Below are 19,844 nucleotides of genomic sequence, written 5' to 3'. Positions count from 1 at the left end.
GCTATTGTTTAGTTTATTTTCGGGTTCACCTGCTAATTTTTCAATATGTCAATTGATTGCAGATTACTTATAGTTAATTTGGACTTGATATTTAACTATGGTGGGAAATGGAGTAGAGAGCCACAAGTCACACACACTATGAAGTTGTTCCACACTTGGGAAGGTTATGACTCTGACATTCTATCCTTTATAGATATTGTTAATAAGTTTTATAGTAAGTTATTATTTGATGGGGTTCAATAAGTTATAGTATTTGCCCTTTCTAGTAGATAATATGAATTTGATGGGGATAGTGGTATTAGAAAATTATTGGGAACGGTATGTAGTGATTACAATGTTGTTGATATATTTATTGTAGAGGATTGTGAGTTGTCAGTGAATGTACCTGATATTTTATATTATGGTGAGAATGAACCTAATGATATTGTACCTGATCATGAGGATGCAACTAATTGTAGCTCAAATGATGGTGAGGGCGATGATGAACCTAATTCTGATTCTTCAGAATATGATTATGATGAATTAGACATTATTTCAACTCAAGGGTGTATGAGTATAACAACTTGTTTGGATGGTTGTTACCTATTATAATGTATCGTATTGTTACTTTAAATATAAAATTTATTTTGATTGTTACTTCAATTTTATTGTATCGTATCTTTAGATCCGTCATTATGTAATGACGAAAAGTGTCACTTTATGGAACAACCGATTTGGTGTGATCACATCGTTTCCTTATCTTTTCTCTTATTTTGCCCTTCTTTATTATTAAATAATCTTATTTTATATTTTATCCTACCTTTTTATATAATAATTTTACCTCCTACCTTACTTTTTTTTTTATAATTTTGTAAGTTTATTCTTCATATTATTGGTACATGATATTATTAAATGAAGACAAACAATACAATCCATCCAAATATTGTATATATCCAAACAAGATGTAACTGATCAGCTGCTGGATTACAAAGAACTAGATAAAAGTATGAGCTTTAAGGATATTCCTGAAGCTAGAAAGTGTCTGAAATTGTATGCTATGAAAAATAAGAAAGAGATGGTGCTTAAGAAAAGTGATACAAAAAGACTTAAGTAAGAGTGCCAAGTAGGTTGCCCATTTGTTTGCCTAATTTCTAAGGATAGGGATTGTTCATGGGTTAGAATCAAGATACTAAATACAAATCATAACTGTTTCATTGCTTATGATAATAGTATTGTTGACTACTTCACCATTGCACATTATTTTAAGAGAAACTTGTAAGACAATCCAAAATATAAAGTGAAAGAAATGAGGGCTGACTTAAGAGCTGTATTTGAGCTTAATGCAAGCCATGGCAAATGCAAGAGGGCAAAAACACTGATTTTGAATAAGCTACAAGGAAGCTTTAAAGATGAGTACAACAAACTAAAGGCATGTGCTAATGAGTTGAAGAATAATAATCCTGGAAATGATATAGTAATCAATTTGTCAAAAGATTCCCTTGCTGAACGTAAGAGGAGGTTCTTAAGAATATATATTTATTTTCATAGTTTGAAAATGGGTTTTAAGGGAGGTTTGAGACCTTTCTTTAGACTGGACGGGACATTTCTCAAGGGAGAACTTAAGGGTCGGATTTTGGTTGTTGTTCGTCTTAGACTCAATGAATCATTTCTATCCTATAGCTTGGGCTATAGTGGACAAAGAAACAAAGAGAACTTGGGGACTAATTTTTGGAAATGCTAAAGAGGTCACGGGATCTCAACATGGGAGAAGGATACACTTTTATTTCTGATAAGCAAAAGGTAGTGTTTATGTCCATGTTCTTTTATAGTCTATATATTTTTTTAAACTAATATTGGGTTTCTTATGATTTATAGTATTTCATTGAGGCAGTGAAACAGTTTTGCCTGAAGCTAATCATATATTGTGTTAGACATATTGAAGCTAATTGGTGTAAAAATGGAGATATGGGAAAATAAAAAAGCTTAGGTGGTGGAGTTCATGGTGCATATGAGGAGGATTTTAATGACCAATTGAAGAATATAAGGGACATGGATGAAAATGCAGTGATGGATTTACTACATTACCCTGCCCAGTCATGGTGTAGATAATCCTTTGATACTGTATGCAAGAATATGATGGTAGATAACAACTTCACAAAATTATTCAATGCATGAATCCTGGATGCAAGGTACAAACCTATAATTAAGATGCTAGAGGACATAAGGGTGAAGGTAATGAAAATGTTAACATGAGGAGAAAATGAAGTCATGGACGGCTGACTTTAGTCCTTATGCCATGAAACTTTATGAAGGTTATTTGAGGATTGCACATAAATGTGTCGTTCACTTTAATGGTGATTGTGGCTATGAAATATTTGAAAGGCCTAATAAACACATGGTAAACACGGTCTTGAAGCAATGCAGTTGTAGATCTTGGCAACTATATAGAATACCATGTCCTCATGCCATTAGGGCCTTTGTGTACAGAAGTTTTTATCCTTTACATGGAATACATTGGTAATATAGCAAAGAGGAAATATTAAAGACGTATTCACACAAGATATTGCACGTTAGGGGAGAAAAATTCTAGAAGATAGTCCTTATCGATACAATGAAACCACCCCAGATATTGAAGTTAGCTGGCAGACCTAAGGTGAAGAGAAATAGGCAAAAGGATGAAGCAAATAAGAGACAAGGAGAATGGTCTATGTCAAGGAGAATGGTCTATGTCAAGGAAAGGAAGGGTTATGAACTGCAGCAACTGTGGAGAGCCAAATCATAACACACGAGGATGTAAGAAGGTAACTGTTACTATTATTAGTCTTTAACAATTGATATCTATTTAATTGACGATGTTTCATTTCTTAATGATAGTCATCTAAGGGAACTCTACCACAGAAAAAGGAAAAGAACTGAACACTTAGAAGATATTGATGAAGAGATACCATTGCCAGGGCCAGAAGAATCTCAAGATAGTGAAGACTCCAACAATCCTTTTGTGTTCATTCCTACACCAGTGTTTTCTCACCAAAAAAAGCTCCAGTAAGCTGTTAGTTTCATATGTTCTCTACCAGACTTCACATATAAGGAAGACCCTGCTTTAAGGCCAAACGTTATATCAGAGATGGGTACAAGGCTTCAAATGAGATAGCAACCAAATATCATATTTGAAACAAGAGTCATCAGCTTAAGAGGTGATTCAATTGGTGTGAGTCAGCCCTCAATTCTGTCATACTCATCGAGAGGACTCACATGGAAGGGGAAAGAATCTCTAACTACTAACCAGCTGGAGTTGCAGGCACAAGAAAATATTGGAAATCTTAAAGCAAAAAAGGGGAAGTGAAATATTATGCTGGAAAATATGTTTTTGAAGTAATAGTTTTTTATCTAAATAATTTGGTTGGTGCTGTAATTTATGACTTCTGACAGTACATTTAACTCTAGTTTTTAGTGCTTTGTTGGTATTGATAGTTGGATGCTATAGTATGACCTAGGTGGTAACTTATCTTTGGGTGATAATATGGCATTCGTGTATTAATTTAATTATAATTTGTCAGTTAACTTTTGCAAGTAATGTTAGTGGTAATTTAGAATATTTAGTTTGTTTTCTTATTGCAACTTATATGATTGGTAGTACAGTTATTTGAATAAGCACAAGTTTATTTATTTAGTTTGAATAGCAGTTAACATGTGTGACTCATTTTTAAATCGGAACAAGTTCATGAACATCAAATCATATTAACCAATAAAAATATGTGAACGCAAAGAGTAAACAACATATACAATCAGTAGTAAGAGAAATACAATTAGCCAACAGAATAATATACACTACATTGCTTTCTTAACAATATACAAACTAGATTTCGCCAACTAATTATCATATATATTCATCATACAAGCTGCAATTAAACCAGCAAATAGCACCCAAGATATCATAGTAAGGATCTTCATCTTCAAGACTTTGGCTTTTAATTTCCTTGAATTGATCATTTTTCAGCGATTTGCAGTCTCCATTTCTTCAATTATTTTCCGTCAATATGTCCCCTTCCAGATAAATAGCATCCAATGAGACTCCAAAATGCTTTTTGGTGCATTCAACCTCATTTATTGCCTCCAATGATTTCAATTTTTCCTTCAATTTTATCCTTTCAGTCTTAACAGCCTCCAATTGTACTTTCAACTTGCAAATAATTATCATAGCTCTGTCTGGTAACCAGCCCATTCAAAATAACCACACGAAAGTTTTGGGAAAAAAATCATACATTATTAGTGAATATTTGAGGGAAAAAAAACCAAAAAATGATCATACACTAATTATATATAGAATATAAGATATTAACATCAGGTTTAGGATATTTGTAGAATCTCCTACCAACGTTCTAAGGAGTGTGTCACGACCTCAATTTCCCTTCGTAGGATTTCATGACGGCACGTAATCTCAAAGGCTAGGTAAGACTAACAATATGCGGATACATTAAATAAAATCTTAGAATTTCAAAACTCCAATAATTTCACAAATAAAATATGTAAACTCAATACATTCACCTCCCAAAACCTGGTGAGATATAAGTCACAAGCTCTAAGTACTGTGCTGAACAATTCTATACATCACTATCTATAAAAGTTAAATAAAATAATGAAGAACATGATAGAAGGGGACTCCGAGGCCTGCGGACGCGGGCAAGTATACCTTGAAGTCTCCAAAAAGCAAACTCAGAGCTCTAGTACCAGGACTGACAAGATGTACCTGGATCAGCACAAAATATATGCAGAAGCGTAGTATGAGTACACTATAATTATACCCAGTAAGTGCCAAGCCTAACTTCGGTAGAGTAGTGACGAGGTCAGGTCAAGGCCCTACTGGAGATAATAAGAAAACAAGACAGGAGACATAACGATATAATGATAATGGAAAAGGAAATGAAACAATAAAGAATATATAGAAAATTAACAACACGGAATCAAGGCAGTTAATACAACACGAAAGGAAAACAAGGATTTTATATGTTAAGGAAACAACAACCAAAACAAATACAGCAAATAAAGAAAGATCAACGGGGTGACCTACCGAGGTACCGCCTCGTAGTCCCAAATCATAAAAGTAACTCACAATCTTTCCTTATATCACCGCGGGAGCCTTTACATTTAGTTTTGAAAATTATTTTCTCGAAATAGCACCCCACATTTTAGCCCACCTTATCACACTGCATAACTTCTACTTGTTTCCCTACTAGCCATGCGTATCAAGCCCACCTTATCTCACCACATGTATTTTTATATCTAGACCTTATACCACCGCATGCGTATCAATAGTAACAACGACACGGTAGAAAACTCATGCAAATAGTAACAACGGCACGATAAAAACCTTGTGCAAACAACCAAACAATCCTCTCAACAATAACACAAATGCCAAAATATAACAACTCAATAAAATAATATTTCACAACTTACACTTTTCCTCAATAGAAACCACGGCCTTTGCAACTCAACACCAAACTCAACATCAAGATATTTCAAGGATAACAAATTTTAAGTAAAGAATCTCATAGTTAAATAATCAATACGAAATTTAGAAAGCAAGTAATTCAACTAAACATGTAGTACAAGTTACAAATAAGAGATAAGACAAGTAGACATGTGAAATTAGACTAAATATGGTGGTTGTAACATGCTAAAGTAACTCAATTAAAGCATGAAAAAGAAACTACATAGCTAAAACTGAAATCTCAACATTTAGCCCGTGTACGCACTCTCACCTTGCGTATACGGCCTCCACTAAGGGTGACAAGTGGGTCGGGCCCTAAATGGGCCGCTCTCATAGGTCGCGGTCCCGGAACAGTCCCGGTCCTTAAATAAACAGGTTAAACAGTCCCGGGCTAATCGTGCTTTTGGTAGGAACCGGCCTGGGATCGGACCCACGAACTCATGGTCTCGGGCTAAATGGGTCGAGACCGCGGTCCCAACGGGCTAAATGGGCCTAACGGCTAAGCAGTAATTTTATTTTTAAAATTAAATAGAAATTAGAGACAAAAAGATGTTAAAAATACTAAGGTAATGCCTTGTAATTTTATTATAGAATTGTGACCTAAATTTTTTATTCAAATTTATAGACAAAAATATTATAAAATGATATTCAAAGCAATGCCTTGTAATTTCTTTATAGCAATAAAAAATATGAAAATATCTTTCTTAGTCTTCCTCCCCCTATGGAATGAGCACAACAAGGTGCTAATACCACCATTAAGAAGAAAAATGAACTAATCAAGAAGTGCCAAAATACAAGTTACATAATACATACTAATTTTTGTTCATATAAGTTACATGCTATCTCTTACAAACTTCATAAATCCTTCAAGGTTTGGAGGAAGTTCCATTGGTGGTGGAGGCAAAGTAGCTAGGGTCAGCTTGACTAGGACTAGGTACACTTTTCCCCTCGGACAGAGCTTTCAGACGTTGATAGTTGACGTTATCTTTAGGATATTCTTTTATATGTCTAGCCAAAGTTCCCGTCCCCGATCGTGATCCGGTATATTTAAAATCTAATTTCATACCATAAGTTTTGCACTTAGCCTTATTTTTTGGAACTAGTTGAGTAAAAAATGGCCAAATATGAGATGTTTCCTGCCGTTTGGAAGGTTCTCGAGAAAAGGTAGGGGCAGTAACGGGAGTATCAGATGGGTCAACATTTGGATTAGCATCGTTATCACTAGTTGGGTCAACATAAGGAGCATGACTAGTGGGTGTATCATCGTCCGGTTGAGTTTCATCAAGATCAATTTCCTCATCATGATTTTAATCAATAGTATTATAATTATTAGAATAGAGAACATTCATTAATTCATAGTCTAAATGTTCATCGGGTGCAACATTATGGTAAAATTTAGTGACGCCAAATAGTAATAAACTATTATCGGTATCACGAATAGCAGGTGTAGGACGGGTATGGGGTTTGGTTCGGGGATCCGGGGACAGAGGAGGAGGAACAGCAGTACCACTAGATTCGCCAGTCTTGAATTTTTCCTTATTCTTACTTTTACCAAAAATATTTCTTAAGGAAAACATCTTAATTAATCAAGTAATAGCAAATAAATAAAACAAACAAAACTATAATATTAAGACTTAAAAGTTGAAACGAGTTTACCGAATTGACGAACAACTTGTTGAAAATTGATTATCGTTGAAGACTCCAATTCACCAACTTCACAATTTATTCACAAATTGTAACAACCTCAATATTTTTTGACTATTTTTTGGAATAAAATAAGCAATAGTAGAAACCTCATAATTTTTTCACTATTGTTTTTGAAAAAGTAAATAATTGTAGCAAGTATAGAAGAAAATTAGAGAGAGATTTTGATAGATTGATATTGATTTTGTAAGAAAATGAAAGAATGAGGGGGTATTTATAGTAGAAAATAGGGAAAAGTATAATAATAAAAAGTTTGGGGTTAAAACTAAGTTGGAGGGAGAGGGTTAAATGGCTATTTTTAAATACCCAACGGCTATTTTTAAAATTCCCAACGGCTCTTTTTTTCAAAAGCCAAACGACTTTTTTTTTTTAAAAAAAAAGAATATCTGTTGGGCCCGCCAAGGGACCAGTCCGGTCCTGGTCTCTTGGAGGGCCAAACAGGCCCAGTCCTAACGGTTCCTAGCTAAAACCGTCCCACGAGACCGGCACGAGCCCACCTCTAGTGGGCCAAATGTTCCTAGCCTGTTTAGCCCACTTAGTACGCGGTCCCGGGACGGTCTCGGGCTCGGCCCGACCCACTTTCCACCCTTATCCTGCTCATATCACAATTGTCACAACAATACCAAATCCTAAGGGGAATTTCTCTCACACAGGGTTAGACAAGTCACTTACCTCAAACCACGCTAAATCGATCAACTAGAAGGCATTTCCCTTGATTTTCCAACTCCGAACAACCCGAATCTAGCCAAAACAAATTTCATACTATATATATAACTATAGGAAACTAATTTAAATAATAAAATTACGATCTTAGCAAAAAATTAAAAAATCGCTTCAAAAAGTCACCCCGGGCCCGCACCTCGGAACCCCACCAAAATTATAAAAACCAAACACCCATTCGATATCGAGTCCAACCAAACAAAAATTATTCAAATCCGACCTCATTTCGCCTTTCAACACTCAAAAATTTAGCCTAAGAAGTTTTATCACTTTTCCCCAATTTTTCCAACACAAATCCCTAATTACATGATAAAATCAATAATAGATTAGTGGAATTTAATCAAAATCGAGTTAAGAACTCTTATCCCAACAATCCCTCTGAAAATACCTCGAAATATCACCTCAAACCGAGCTCTCTAAGTCCAAATTGTGAAATATGAAATAAACCCTCGATTTCAAACTTATGTTCTGCTGCCCAGTTAATCACACATCGCGATCGCGGAATATCCTTCGCGATCGCGAAGAAGAAAACAAGGCTGCCCCCAAAATGGCCTTCGCAAACGCGGTTGACTCCACGCAGACATGACCACGCAATCGCGAAGCATAACTTTGTGTGACCCTGCTGCCTTACTTCCTTGTACACGAACGCGATCAGCTCTACGAGTTCGCGAAGCACAAGATTCACCACTAGCGCGATCGCGACTCTCTCTTTGTGAACGCGAAGAGTAAAAAATAATAGTCCACAAAAATTCTTTCGAGATCGCGGACCAAACCTCGTGATCGCATTGAAGGAAACCAGACCTGAGAAAACAAGCAACTTCAACTATTCCTAATTGATCCGAAATGCGTCGAATATGGTCCGAATTACACCCGAAGCCCCCGAGACCTCGACAAAACATAATAAAAAGTCCTAATTATCATACGAACACGCTCGAAGCGTCAAATCACATCAAACAATACTAGAATCACGAATCGCGCATCGATTCAAGTCTAAGAACTTATGAACTTCCGAATTCCAAAACCAACGCCGATTCATACCAAAACAACTCCGATTGACATCAAATTTTGCACACAAGTTATAAATGACATTACGGGCCTACTCCAACTTCCAGAATCTGAATCGGACTCTGATATCAAAAAGACTCCCGGTCAAGCTTTCCAAAATCTTCTAAATTTCCAACTTTCGTCAATTAACGTTGAAACAACCTATGGACCTCCAAATCAACATCCGGACACGTTCCTAAAACCAAAAACACCCTATGGAGCTATTGGAACCATCAAAACTCCATTCTGAAATCATCTTCACACAAGTCAAACTACAGTTATCTCCTACAACTTAAACTTCCAACTTAGGGACTATGTGTCCCATATCATTCCGGAACTCTCCCAAACCCTACACCAAGCACCCAGGCAAGTCACGTGACGATAATATAACATAGAGGGAGCATAAATTAGGGAATCAGGGCTAAAATACTCAAAATGACCGACTGGGTCGTTACATCCTCCCCCTCTTAAAACAAACGTTCGTCCTCGAACTAGCATAGAAACAGACCTGAAGTGGTGAAAAGATGAGGATAATGGCTATGCATATCATGCTCGGTCTCCCAAGTTTCCTCCTTGACTGACTGGTCCCTCCACTGAACCATCACTGAAGCAAATCTCTTCAACCTCAACTTTTGAACCTGCCTGTCCAAAATGGCCACTGGCTACTCAACATAAGACAAAATCCTTGTCCAACTGGACTGATCTAAAGTCTAACATATGAGACGGATCGTCGTGATACTTTCAGAGCATAGAAACATGGAATACTGGATGAAATACAGCTAAACTAGGTGGTAGTGCAAGTCTGTAGCCCACCTCTCCAACCTCTGAAGAATCTCAAAAGGTCTGATATACCTAGGGCTTAGCTTGCCCTTCTTCCCGAACCTCATAACACCCTTCATAGACGAAACCCGAAGCAAGACCCGCTCCCCAACCATGAACGCAACATCACAAATCTTTCGATCTACATAACTCTTCTGTCTGGATTGGGCTGTACGAAGTCGATCCGGAATCAATTTAACCTTTTCCAAAGCATCCTGAACCAAGTCTGTACCCAATAGCCTAGCCTCACCCGGCTCAAACCAACCCACTGGAGACTGGCACCGCCTACCATACAAAGCCTCATATAGTACCATCTGAATGCTCGATTGATAACTGTTGTTGTAGGCAAACTCCGCAAGCGGTAAGAACTGATCCCAAGAACCCCCAAACTCCATCACACATGCATGAAGCATATCCTCCAATATTTGAATAGTGCACTCGGACTGCCCGTCTGTCTGAGGGTGAAATGTTGTGCTCAACTCAACCCGAGTACCAACTCATGCTGAATAGCCCTCCAAAACTGCGATGTAAATTGTGTACCCCGGTCAGAGATGATAGATACCGGCATGCCATGAAGCCTGACGATCTCGCAAATATAAACTTGAGCCAGCTGCTATGAAGAATAAGTAGTCACCACTGGAATGAAATGAGCTGACTTGGTCAACCTATCCACAATCACCCAAACTGCATCGAACTTCTTTGAGTTCGTGGGAGCCCAACAACAAAATCCATAGTAATTTGCTCCCATTTCCATTCTAGAATCTCTAGCTTCTGAAACAATCCACCAGGCCGCTGATGCTCATACTTCACTTGTAGACAGTTTAGGCACCGAGCTAGATATTCCATTATGTCCTTCTTAATTCGCCTCCACCAATAGTGTTGCCTCAAGTCCTGATACATCTTGGCAGCACACCGATGAATGGAGTACCGCGAACTGTGAACCTCCTGGAGAATCAACTCACGCAAGCCATCTACATTGGGCACACATAGCCTGCACTACATATGTAATACACCATCATCCCTAATAGTGACCTCCTTGGTATCACCGTGCTGAACCGTGTCCTTAAGGACAAGCAGAGGAGGGTCATCATACTGACACTCTCTGATACGATCATAAACAAAAGACCGAGAAACCATACAAGCCAACACTCGGCTCAGCTCAGAAACATCCAATCTAACAAACTGGTTCGCCAAGGCCTGAACATCCAAGGCTAATGGCCTCTCTGCTACCGGTAGATATGCTAAGCTGCCCAAACTCTCCGCCTTGCGACTCAAGGAATCGGCCACCACATTAACCTTCTCGGGATGATATAGAATGGTGATATCATAGTCCTTAAGTAACTCTAACCATCTACGCTACCGCAAGTTAAGATCCTTCTGTTTGCACAGATGTTGTAGACTCCGGTGGTCGGTGTAGACCTCACAAGTGACACCGTGCAAATAGTGCCGCCAAATCTTCAAGGCATGAACAATAGCTGCTAACTCGAGGTCGTGGATAGGATAGTTCTTCTCATGCACATTCAACTGTCTAGACACGTAGGCAATCACCCTATCGTCCTACATCAACACCGCGCTGAGACCAATACGCGACGAATCACAGTACACAATATAAGACCTCAAACCAGAAGGCAACACCAACACTAGGCTGTAGTTAAAGTTGTCTTGATCTTTTGAAATCTCTCCTCACACTCCTCCGTCCACTTGAATGGAGCACCCTTCTAGGTCAATCTGGTCATAAGTGATGCAATAGATGAGAAATCCTCTACAAATCGACGGTAATACCTTGTCAAACCAAGAAATGTCCGAATCTCCATAGCTGAAGACGGTCTGGGCCAACTCTGCACTGCTTCAATCTTCTTAGTATCTACCTTAATCCTTTCACTCGATACTACATGACCCAAAAATTCCATCGAATCAAGCCAGAATTCACACTTCAAAAAATTTGCATATAACTTCTTTTCTCTCAAGGTCTGAAGCACGGTCCTCAAGTGTTACTCATGATCCTCCCAGCTCCGGGAGTGCACTAGAATATTGTCAATAAACACAATGACGAATGAGTCAAGGTAGAGCTAAAATATAATATTTATCAAGTGCATGAATGTTGATGGGGCGTTGGTCAGCCCAAAAGACATCACAAGGAACTCGTAGTGACCATACCAAGTCTTGAAGGCAGTCTTTGGGATATCTGGCTCCTGAATCTTCAATTCATGATAGTCTGAATGCAAGTCAATCTTAGAGAACACTCTAACACCCGGTAGTTGATCAAATAGATCATCAATACGTTGCAATGGATATCTGTTCTTCACTGTAACCTTGTTCAAATGGTGATAATCAATGCACATACGCATAGAACCATCCTTCTTCTTTATAAATAACACTGGAGCACCTCAAGGAGACACACTGGGCTTAATAAAGCCCTTATCAAGCAACTCTTGCAACTACTCCTTTGACTCTTTCAACTCTTCTGGGGCCATACGATACGGTGGAATAGAAATCGACTGAGTGCCCGGTAACAAATCAATGCCAAAATCTACATCCATATCGGGCGGCATGCCCGGAAGATCCACCAGAAATACATCTGGATAATCCCTCACTACCGGAACTGACTCCACGGTAGGAGTATCAACACTGACATCCCTCACGAAATCTAGATAAGCAGTATACCCCTTCTTAACCATACGTTGAGCCTTTATAAATGAGATAACCCTGCTAGGAATATAATCTAAAGCAACTCTCCACTTTATCCATGGTAATCCTGGCATAGCCAGCGTCACAGTCTTGGCATGAAAATCGAGAATAGCATATTAGGGAGATAGCCAGTCCATGCCTAAAATAATATCAAAATCTACCATACTGAGTAACAATAGATCGACTCTGGTCTCAAAACCACTAAGAACAACTAAACACGACTGATACACACGGTCAACAATAATAGAATCTCCCACAGGTGTGGACACATAGACAAGAGAACTCAAAGAATCACGGGATACACCCAAATACAGAGCAAAATTAAATGACACATAGGAATAAGTGGAGTCTGGATCAAATAAGACTGATGCATCTCTATGACAGACCAGAACAATACATGTGATGACTGAGTCGGATATAGTTGCCTCCGTCCTAGCTGGAAGAGCATAATACCTGGCCTGACCTCCACCTATAGAGTGACCTCTACCTGCTTGACCTCCACCTCAAGCTGGCTGTGCAGGTGGAGTGGCAACTGGTGCTGTAACCATAGCATGAGGACCATGTAGAACACGCGGAGCCTGAGTAGTCTGTGGAGGTGCACCCTTCCTGAGTCTGGGGAAATCCCTCACCATATGACGAGTGTCACCACACTCAAAACAAGCTCTCAGAGGACGTGGCTGGTGTGGCTGGCTGGGGCTCGATCGGTTGGACTGGCCACTAAAAGCACACCGTGTAGGAGGTGCACTAGACAATGGCGGTGCATAATAGGGAGCCTAAGGCTTAGGAGTGTCCAGAATACCGCTGGAAGCTGGAAGTGCTAAATGAACAGGGAGACTCACATAGCCCCTAACATGACGAGCTGCAACTGGGGCACAGGTACCACTATATGTGCCAGAATCTCGAAGCCACTTGGCCTCCCTCTCTTCTCTCTCTCGGGCCCATATACCCTCAAATCTCCTAGCGATCCCTATTACCTACTGGTATGCGATGTCCATCTCTAACTCTCAGGCCATGCTAAATCTGATACTGGGGTTGCGCCCCTCGATAAATCGACAAACTCGCTCTCTAACAGTAGCAACCAAGGCTGGTGTATACCTAGCCAAATCACTGAACCAGACTGCATACTCCGACACTATCATAGGACCCTAGCGCAACTGCTCAAACTCTGTGTGCCATGCATCTTTGAGACTCTGGGGAACATACTCCCTCAAGAACATATCTGAGAACTGAGTCCAAGATAGTTAATCTGCCTCGGGCGGACTACCCAACTCATATGCTCTCCACCACTGATAAGTCGCTCCTCTAAGCTAGAACGTAGTGAAAGTAACCCAACTAGACTCTGCAACACCCATAGTACGGAGGATATGGTGGCACTCCTCAAGAAACCCTAGGTATCCTCTGACGCCAAGCCACTGAAAGTAGGAGGGAGGTACTTCTTGTACCTCCCGAGCCTGAGCTGCTCCCCCTTATTATTAATATTTCATTGGATTAACCACCTTCATAAAAATGAGAAATTGGGAAAGCTTCTAATTCAATTCTTCAAGTACCTTAGCAATAGAGCATGAGAGAAAAGCAAAAAAGAATAGAATCAGGGATCCAACATATTTTAGGAGCCCATATGTAGCCTATTGTTTTATTTGGGCCTGTAGTCCACAGAGTTTAGTACTTGTATTTGGTATGTAACCACATCATATTCAAAATTCCAGTCCATTGGGCACATACAAAAGTCTGAACCCATATTCAAGGCTGTAACTGCAATACTACAAGGAGAATAACATCACTACATGTTTGTATTTCAGAATATTAAGGCTGCAACAAGAGCTTAAACCATGTATGTCATTCCAACTTGGATGATGTTCATGTGAGGTACCCTCATTGTTGCAACCCCTCCTCTACAATTCCTCCTAAGGAATGCATACAAGTAATTTATGGTTAGTTTCTTGATAAACCATGAGTTTTTCTTCGCCCTCACGTCCCCGTGTCCTAGCAAATATGTAAATCCTGATTCAATGGCTTCGCGAAGGGCTGAGAGCTCGTATTCTAAACCAGGAACATCATCTACTGATGCTGTTATTGATGCTTCTGAGGTAGATGTCCTGACCTCTAATCTTTGATCGCGCATTAATGGTACCTTAAGCTCGTCCACGCTCACTTCAGAGTTGTCCCTTGGCCTCAAAGAATTGCTATCAAACTCAGGTTGAGACAGTTTGTTTTCTAAAGCAAGATCAAGTGCTTCCTTTCTTAAAAATTTCTCAAGGCTATCAACCAAAAGTTGTTCGAATGAATGATGGTCTTCTTTCCTGACATCTTTATAGCCATATCGAGCTACACAACGAAACATATGATAGTCCTTAGGACAAATCCTTCGGAACAAGAATCGTTCTTCTTGGGGGACAACAGGAACTGGCACATATTTGATGCACACAAAGACTATTACAGAATGAATAGCCGGAAGATCCAATAGAAACTGACTTAAAATAGATGGAATGCCTTGAACCAGCTCATTATATAGTAAACCTATTCCTGGTACTCGTATTGTCCCCAACGAACATCCAAGCTCGTCCATAAATTCCATCGAAATTTTCTGCTTAACTTCGCTCTGATATTTTAACACACTTCCATAGTTCCAGATATACATCACACAGAGGAAGAGAGAGGCGAAAACAAGTGGAAGCCAACCACCTTCCAAGATCTTTGATAAAACAGCAGACATATAAATGAGCTCCATTGTGCCAAATACCAATGGAAACCACAAAGCCAGAAGCAAATTTGTTTGCCATATCAGTAGCATTACAATTGTAACCAAAGTGGTGGTAACGATCATGACACCGACTTCAGCTATGCCTGCAATTGAGAAGTCATACTCTCAGTATGAACTAACAAGGATTATATTACAGACTGAAATAAACTAGTATCCTATTAATTAATTGAATATATAGTTAAAGAGAAACACTAACCGTATGCATTGGCTATACTTGTTGTACTCCTAAATGCAGCAACCACGAGCATGCACATTATCATCAGAAACCAATTAATGACAGGAATATAGATTTGACCCATGTGCTCTTTTGAGGTGTGAATAATCTTCACCCTGGGGAAGCATCCGAGAGCCATGGCTTGCTTAACACATGAAAATGAAGCAGATATCATGGCCTGGCTTGCAATTATAGCAGCTACAGTTGCTATCGCGAAAACTGGCCAGAAGAGACTATCTGCTTGTTCACAAAAAAACTTGAGTGTCAATGGAGAATAGCTATAGACAGAATGGGGAAAGAGAATATTTAGAGCTGAACGTTAGCAGGGCTATCACTTGGGACTGAATCATAGAAGATTCTGCCAGCTGACTGAGGATGTTGCATAAGAAAAGCAGCTTGGCCTAAGTAGGCCAAAAGAAGGCAGGGGAACACCACGCTTGTGAAGGCAATCTGCACCATACAACTTGCATAAGAAATGAAACAGCTGTTGCAGATGTTAAATTAAGGTAAGTAGATAAGAGTGAAGGGACAACGGAAAAGAAAACACCTGTATAGACTTCACAGAGAAATGACCTAAATCCGCAAACATTGCTTCTGCTCCTGCAAACATGGATCAAATAGCACGTGTTGAATAACTGAGCATCACATAAGTATTCTGCATCATTTCACAAGTTTTCCAGATGAAATCGTTCCATACATATGCAGCATAAGAATAGCATTATTATCAATGTAAGCATTTGCAAGAGCATTCTGGAAAAGACTACCAAATTCCTTTTAATCAAAACTATGTTCAGTGAATGAGATGTATGTTGACACTCTATAGAAAAGGAGCTTCTAGGCAATCTGCTGTAAAATTTACCGATATCTCAATCCACATATTTGCATTAGGCATACATATACACATTGGCATATGCATCCATTACTCAGATATCTCTGTATGCCAAATTCTTTTTTAAGTTTAGAGCAAATAAAAGGAGAATAATAACTTCACGCACCTGTGATGCATAATACACAGCCACCAAGAGCGGACCATCCCTTACTCGAGTTCTTCTTGAAGAATAGATAGATATAAGCTGGATTTACAGCCCTTATAACTGTGAAATCATACTTCAGCAGATTGTAAATTCCTATAGACCCCAGACTGAAGAACCACAATGCAAGGGCGGGAGCAAAAGTGAAACCAACTTTACTTGACCCAAATCTCTGTATGCTGAATAATGCGCCAAGGATGATAATTGAAATTATGACAAGAGCATCTGCATACAATATCAATCACATTAATGGTTTCAATAAAGCAACATTATCTGAGCTCCTTAGAAGTAGTCATTTGCTGTAATTTAAATGATAATAAGCAAACTCACCTGTATTAAATCCTGGTACCCTTCCCTGCAGTCCACTAACAGCAGACATAACTGCCCAAAAAGAAACTTTTTTGCAGCCAACAGTATATAATTTCTATTCAAACGACACAAAAGTAAATTCTGCAATCCATTTCAAGACAAAGTACCTGATATTGCTGGAGTCAAGATACCGTCCCCTATTATCATTGACGTTCCCATCAAAACCAACAACAAGAGAAGCGTTTTCAGCAACGATTTTCGTTCCAATATCTCCTTTATGTACACAGCCCTTTCTAGCTCAGGAGTGGGCAATTTGAGCTTAAAACTTGAGATGCATTCATCAGCAGGCGTACGATTCGGAAGAAGATTGACATTTGCATATCTGCAGATCAATGAATACAGTGCAAATGTTCCTCCTGCCACGTTTTTCTCAACATTATCTACTATAAAATCAGCATATGACAAGTTGAGAACAAAAGATAAACTTTTGGTAACTGCCCATGTATACCTTCTCCATTGTCATTGGCCTTGAGCACTATGAATACATACTTCATAAGGGGAATGAGAGCAATTGTGTAAAACACAATTGACAATGCCCCTAAGACATCCACTTCTGAAGTGATGTGGACTTTGCTGAATACGTCTGAGAAAACATATAAAGGGCTTGTGCCCATATCACCATATACCACACCAAGTGTTTGAAATGCTAGAGCAAGAGTACCCAAAAGAGGCACATCCTGTTTTGTACAAGTGACAGAAATTATGTAATCAGAAATGATGCTAGTTCCAGAAATAGGTACAATCAAAAGGGAGAGAACATGCATTTGCATGGCAGCAACATTACAGTCTATCTAGGATCCTTTTCATGACTAATGGTTTATTAAGGAATTCTGAAGATATTTTTGTATATCTTTTTCTGATTAATGTAATTTGCTATGGTATTTCTTCCAATTAATGGACAGGAATTTGTTCCTCGTATCTCAGACTTGAAAATTTGGTAATGACTTGTCATAAGGTAGCTTAGTGGTCAATAAGTTGAGTTGAGAGCCTCAGGTCTCACGTTCAAATTCTAGCGGACACAAACACACTAGGTGATTTTTTTCATTTGTTCAAGCCTTTTTGGATAGAGTTACCTGATAGTTGTTGCTGATAAAATTAGTCGAGGTGCACATAAGTTGGTCCCGACACCACAATTATCAAAAATAGGTGGCTTACTCGTTCTCCAAAAGCATATATAGTTTAGACTACATTTTCTTGGTCCACAGTGCTCTAAATAAGAAAAGCTTATTTAACTTATTTAATCATACAGACCCATAAGCTAATGAAACACAACAGGAAAGGGAAAAAGGTCACAAAACGCTCAACTTTTAGAGAAACCATACCAACACAGAGTTTCAGAGATGCCATTGAGAAAAATAGTTTAACTTTTATGCATTGACAGTATAAGATAAATATAAAATTATCAAGTGTTTAAATGATAATTACTGTCCATAAAAAGTGAAATTAGTAACCTGAAAAATAAGAATTACCTACTACGCACAACAAGTTCAAATACATTTATGGTATAAAATTTTTTTAGGCTGTCAATGTATAAGTTAAATGTTTCTGAAAATTGAATTTAAGTTTTACGCACTGGTGTATAAAATATTTATGCAATCAAGTCATTTACAAGTAATTAGATATGAATCTCTATGATAAGCATTAATTGACAACCTGATAGAAATGAACTAAGCTGTTATTATGGAATAGACGTCAATTATTCTGTAATCTTTACACTATCAATTACCTACTACGCACATCAAGTTCAAATACATTTATCGTATAAAAATTCATTTAGGCTGTCAATGTATAAGTTAGATGTTTCTAAAAATTGAGTTTAAGTTTTACGCACTGGTGTATAAAATATTTATGCAATCAGGTCATTTACAATGTAATTAGATGTAAATTTCTATGATACGCATTAATTTGCAACCTGGTAAAAATAAACTAACCTGTTATTATTGAATAGACGTCAATTATTCTGTAAAACTCCTTACACTGTCCGTACATATAAGTTAAATCTTCTAAAATTACCTGTTTGTGGTGGCTACCATGAGCTCCTTTAATCTGCATAGATTCAACATCTAAAGAATCCACTCTTTTTGGCTTCTTAAGCCTTCTCCTAACAGATCCATAATTACTTTCTCTAATTTCTTCATTATTATCAACCACTACTTGTTGATTAACTAATTCATTACCATCAACCCACCTCAATGATCCAGTACTTCCTCCAGTACTACCATTTCTCCTTAATAATCCCTCTATCACACTGCTCTCTTCAATCTCTTCCTTACTCATTCTATCACCTTTTCAAGAAAACAAGAAATCTTCACTACAAGACCAAATATATATTAATTAGTACACCATTTTACTTCAATCATTTTCTGACAAAAGTTGTTTTTAACTATAGTGTAACTACGTACAACATTATCAGCTCAATCGTTTTCTGACAAAGGTTGCTCTATTTTGTTTTTCTTATTGGTTGCGGTGTTGGGTTCTGATTTTCCTCAGTACAATAATTTTGTTTCCTAATAAATCTAGCACGTGTAACACGGGATGTTTTGTTAGAATTAGTAATTAGCATTCCTTGGGAGCCTAAAACGTGTCATGTAATAGTAACAGAACAACGGATTCGCCGAATAACGTTGACAGTTTCCATCAGCATGAAAAAACTGAATTGGTTTTATCTTCTTTTGTTTTCTTTCCTTTCTAATATTAGATAAAATGCATTGATTGTCAGATGCTGACTTAGTAATTATTAGTATAGTAGCATTTTATTATTAAATTTAAAACTATTTTTTTTTTTGGTTTAAAGGATGCATTTATATAACTAATTAAGTTGTTTGAATAGATACATCAAGGGGCATATTATAATCCCCTGCCAAATTTGGATATTGAGCCAATGTATGAAGGCTATTACTATTACATTCCAAACCATGTCTAGAAAAAGTAGTTCCTAGGATGTCTGTCCAAAAAGCTTCATTTGCAAATACCGGAGAAACTACCAGCATGGTCAATCTTCCAAAAACTTCCTTCTTGGCTCATTCC

The 19,844-nt window shown here is 38.2% G+C and overlaps 2 protein-coding genes across 3 annotated transcripts; both read right to left on the bottom strand.

Moving 5' to 3' along the window:
• Positions 1–3,997: 3,997 nt before the first annotated feature.
• On the bottom strand, positions 3,998–12,096 carry LOC138900114 (uncharacterized). Its single transcript, XM_070186821.1, has 3 exons — positions 11,912–12,096; positions 9,444–9,577; positions 3,998–4,185 (listed from the first exon to the last, which is right to left on the bottom strand). Exons 1-3 carry the CDS (start codon positions 12,094–12,096, stop codon positions 3,998–4,000), a joined length of 507 nt encoding a protein of 168 aa, XP_070042922.1.
• A 1,926-nt stretch (positions 12,097–14,022) lies between these two features.
• Positions 14,023–19,326, bottom strand: LOC104090840 (putative potassium transporter 12). Of its 2 annotated transcripts, none has more exons than XM_070187526.1 (9): positions 18,831–19,326; positions 17,266–17,494; positions 16,925–17,197; positions 16,779–16,829; positions 16,413–16,673; positions 15,965–16,017; positions 15,753–15,867; positions 15,400–15,654; positions 14,023–15,286 (listed from the first exon to the last, which is right to left on the bottom strand). In XM_070187526.1, exons 1-9 carry the CDS (start codon positions 19,092–19,094, stop codon positions 14,265–14,267), a joined length of 2,523 nt encoding a protein of 840 aa, XP_070043627.1. In that variant the 5' UTR covers positions 19,095–19,326; the 3' UTR covers positions 14,023–14,264. The 2 variants fall into 2 exon arrangements, with proteins under 2 accessions (XP_070043627.1, XP_009594331.1); XM_009596036.2 differs by having other exon boundaries at positions 16,925–17,173; positions 18,831–19,324.
• Between the last annotated feature and the right edge of the window lie 518 nt (positions 19,327–19,844).

This window comes from Nicotiana tomentosiformis, chromosome 10 (genome assembly GCF_000390325.3).
Source record: "Nicotiana tomentosiformis chromosome 10, ASM39032v3, whole genome shotgun sequence".
In the NCBI taxonomy this organism is placed as follows: Eukaryota; Viridiplantae; Streptophyta; class Magnoliopsida; order Solanales; family Solanaceae; genus Nicotiana; species Nicotiana tomentosiformis.
Note: the sequence above shows the minus strand (reverse complement) of the source record. Positions and strands in the feature narration are given on the sequence as shown.

Bases quoted from the DNA above. Each gene is read 5' to 3' on its own strand.
- LOC138900114 (XM_070186821.1), bottom strand. From the start codon at position 12,096: ATGTGCATTGATTATCACCATTTGAACAAGGTTACAGTGAAGAACAGA. The intron at 9,578-11,911 runs GTATGGTCACTA...CATTTTGGACAG, and splicing joins AAGACTGCCTTCAAGACTTG to GCAGGTTCAAAAGTTGAGGT. The intron at 4,186-9,443 runs GTCTGTTTCTAT...GCTGGTTACCAG, and splicing joins TCATCTTTTCACCACTTCAG to ACAGAGCTATGATAATTATT.
- LOC104090840 (XM_070187526.1), bottom strand. From the start codon at position 19,094: ATGAGTAAGGAAGAGATTGAAGAGAGCAGTGTGATAGAGGGATTATTA. The intron at 16,674-16,778 runs GTGAGTTTGCTT...TATTGTATGCAG, and splicing joins GGTACCAGGATTTAATACAG to ATGCTCTTGTCATAATTTCA. The intron at 15,868-15,964 runs GTGTTTTCTTTT...TGTATGGTGCAG, and splicing joins TCTCTGTGAAGTCTATACAG to ATTGCCTTCACAAGCGTGGT.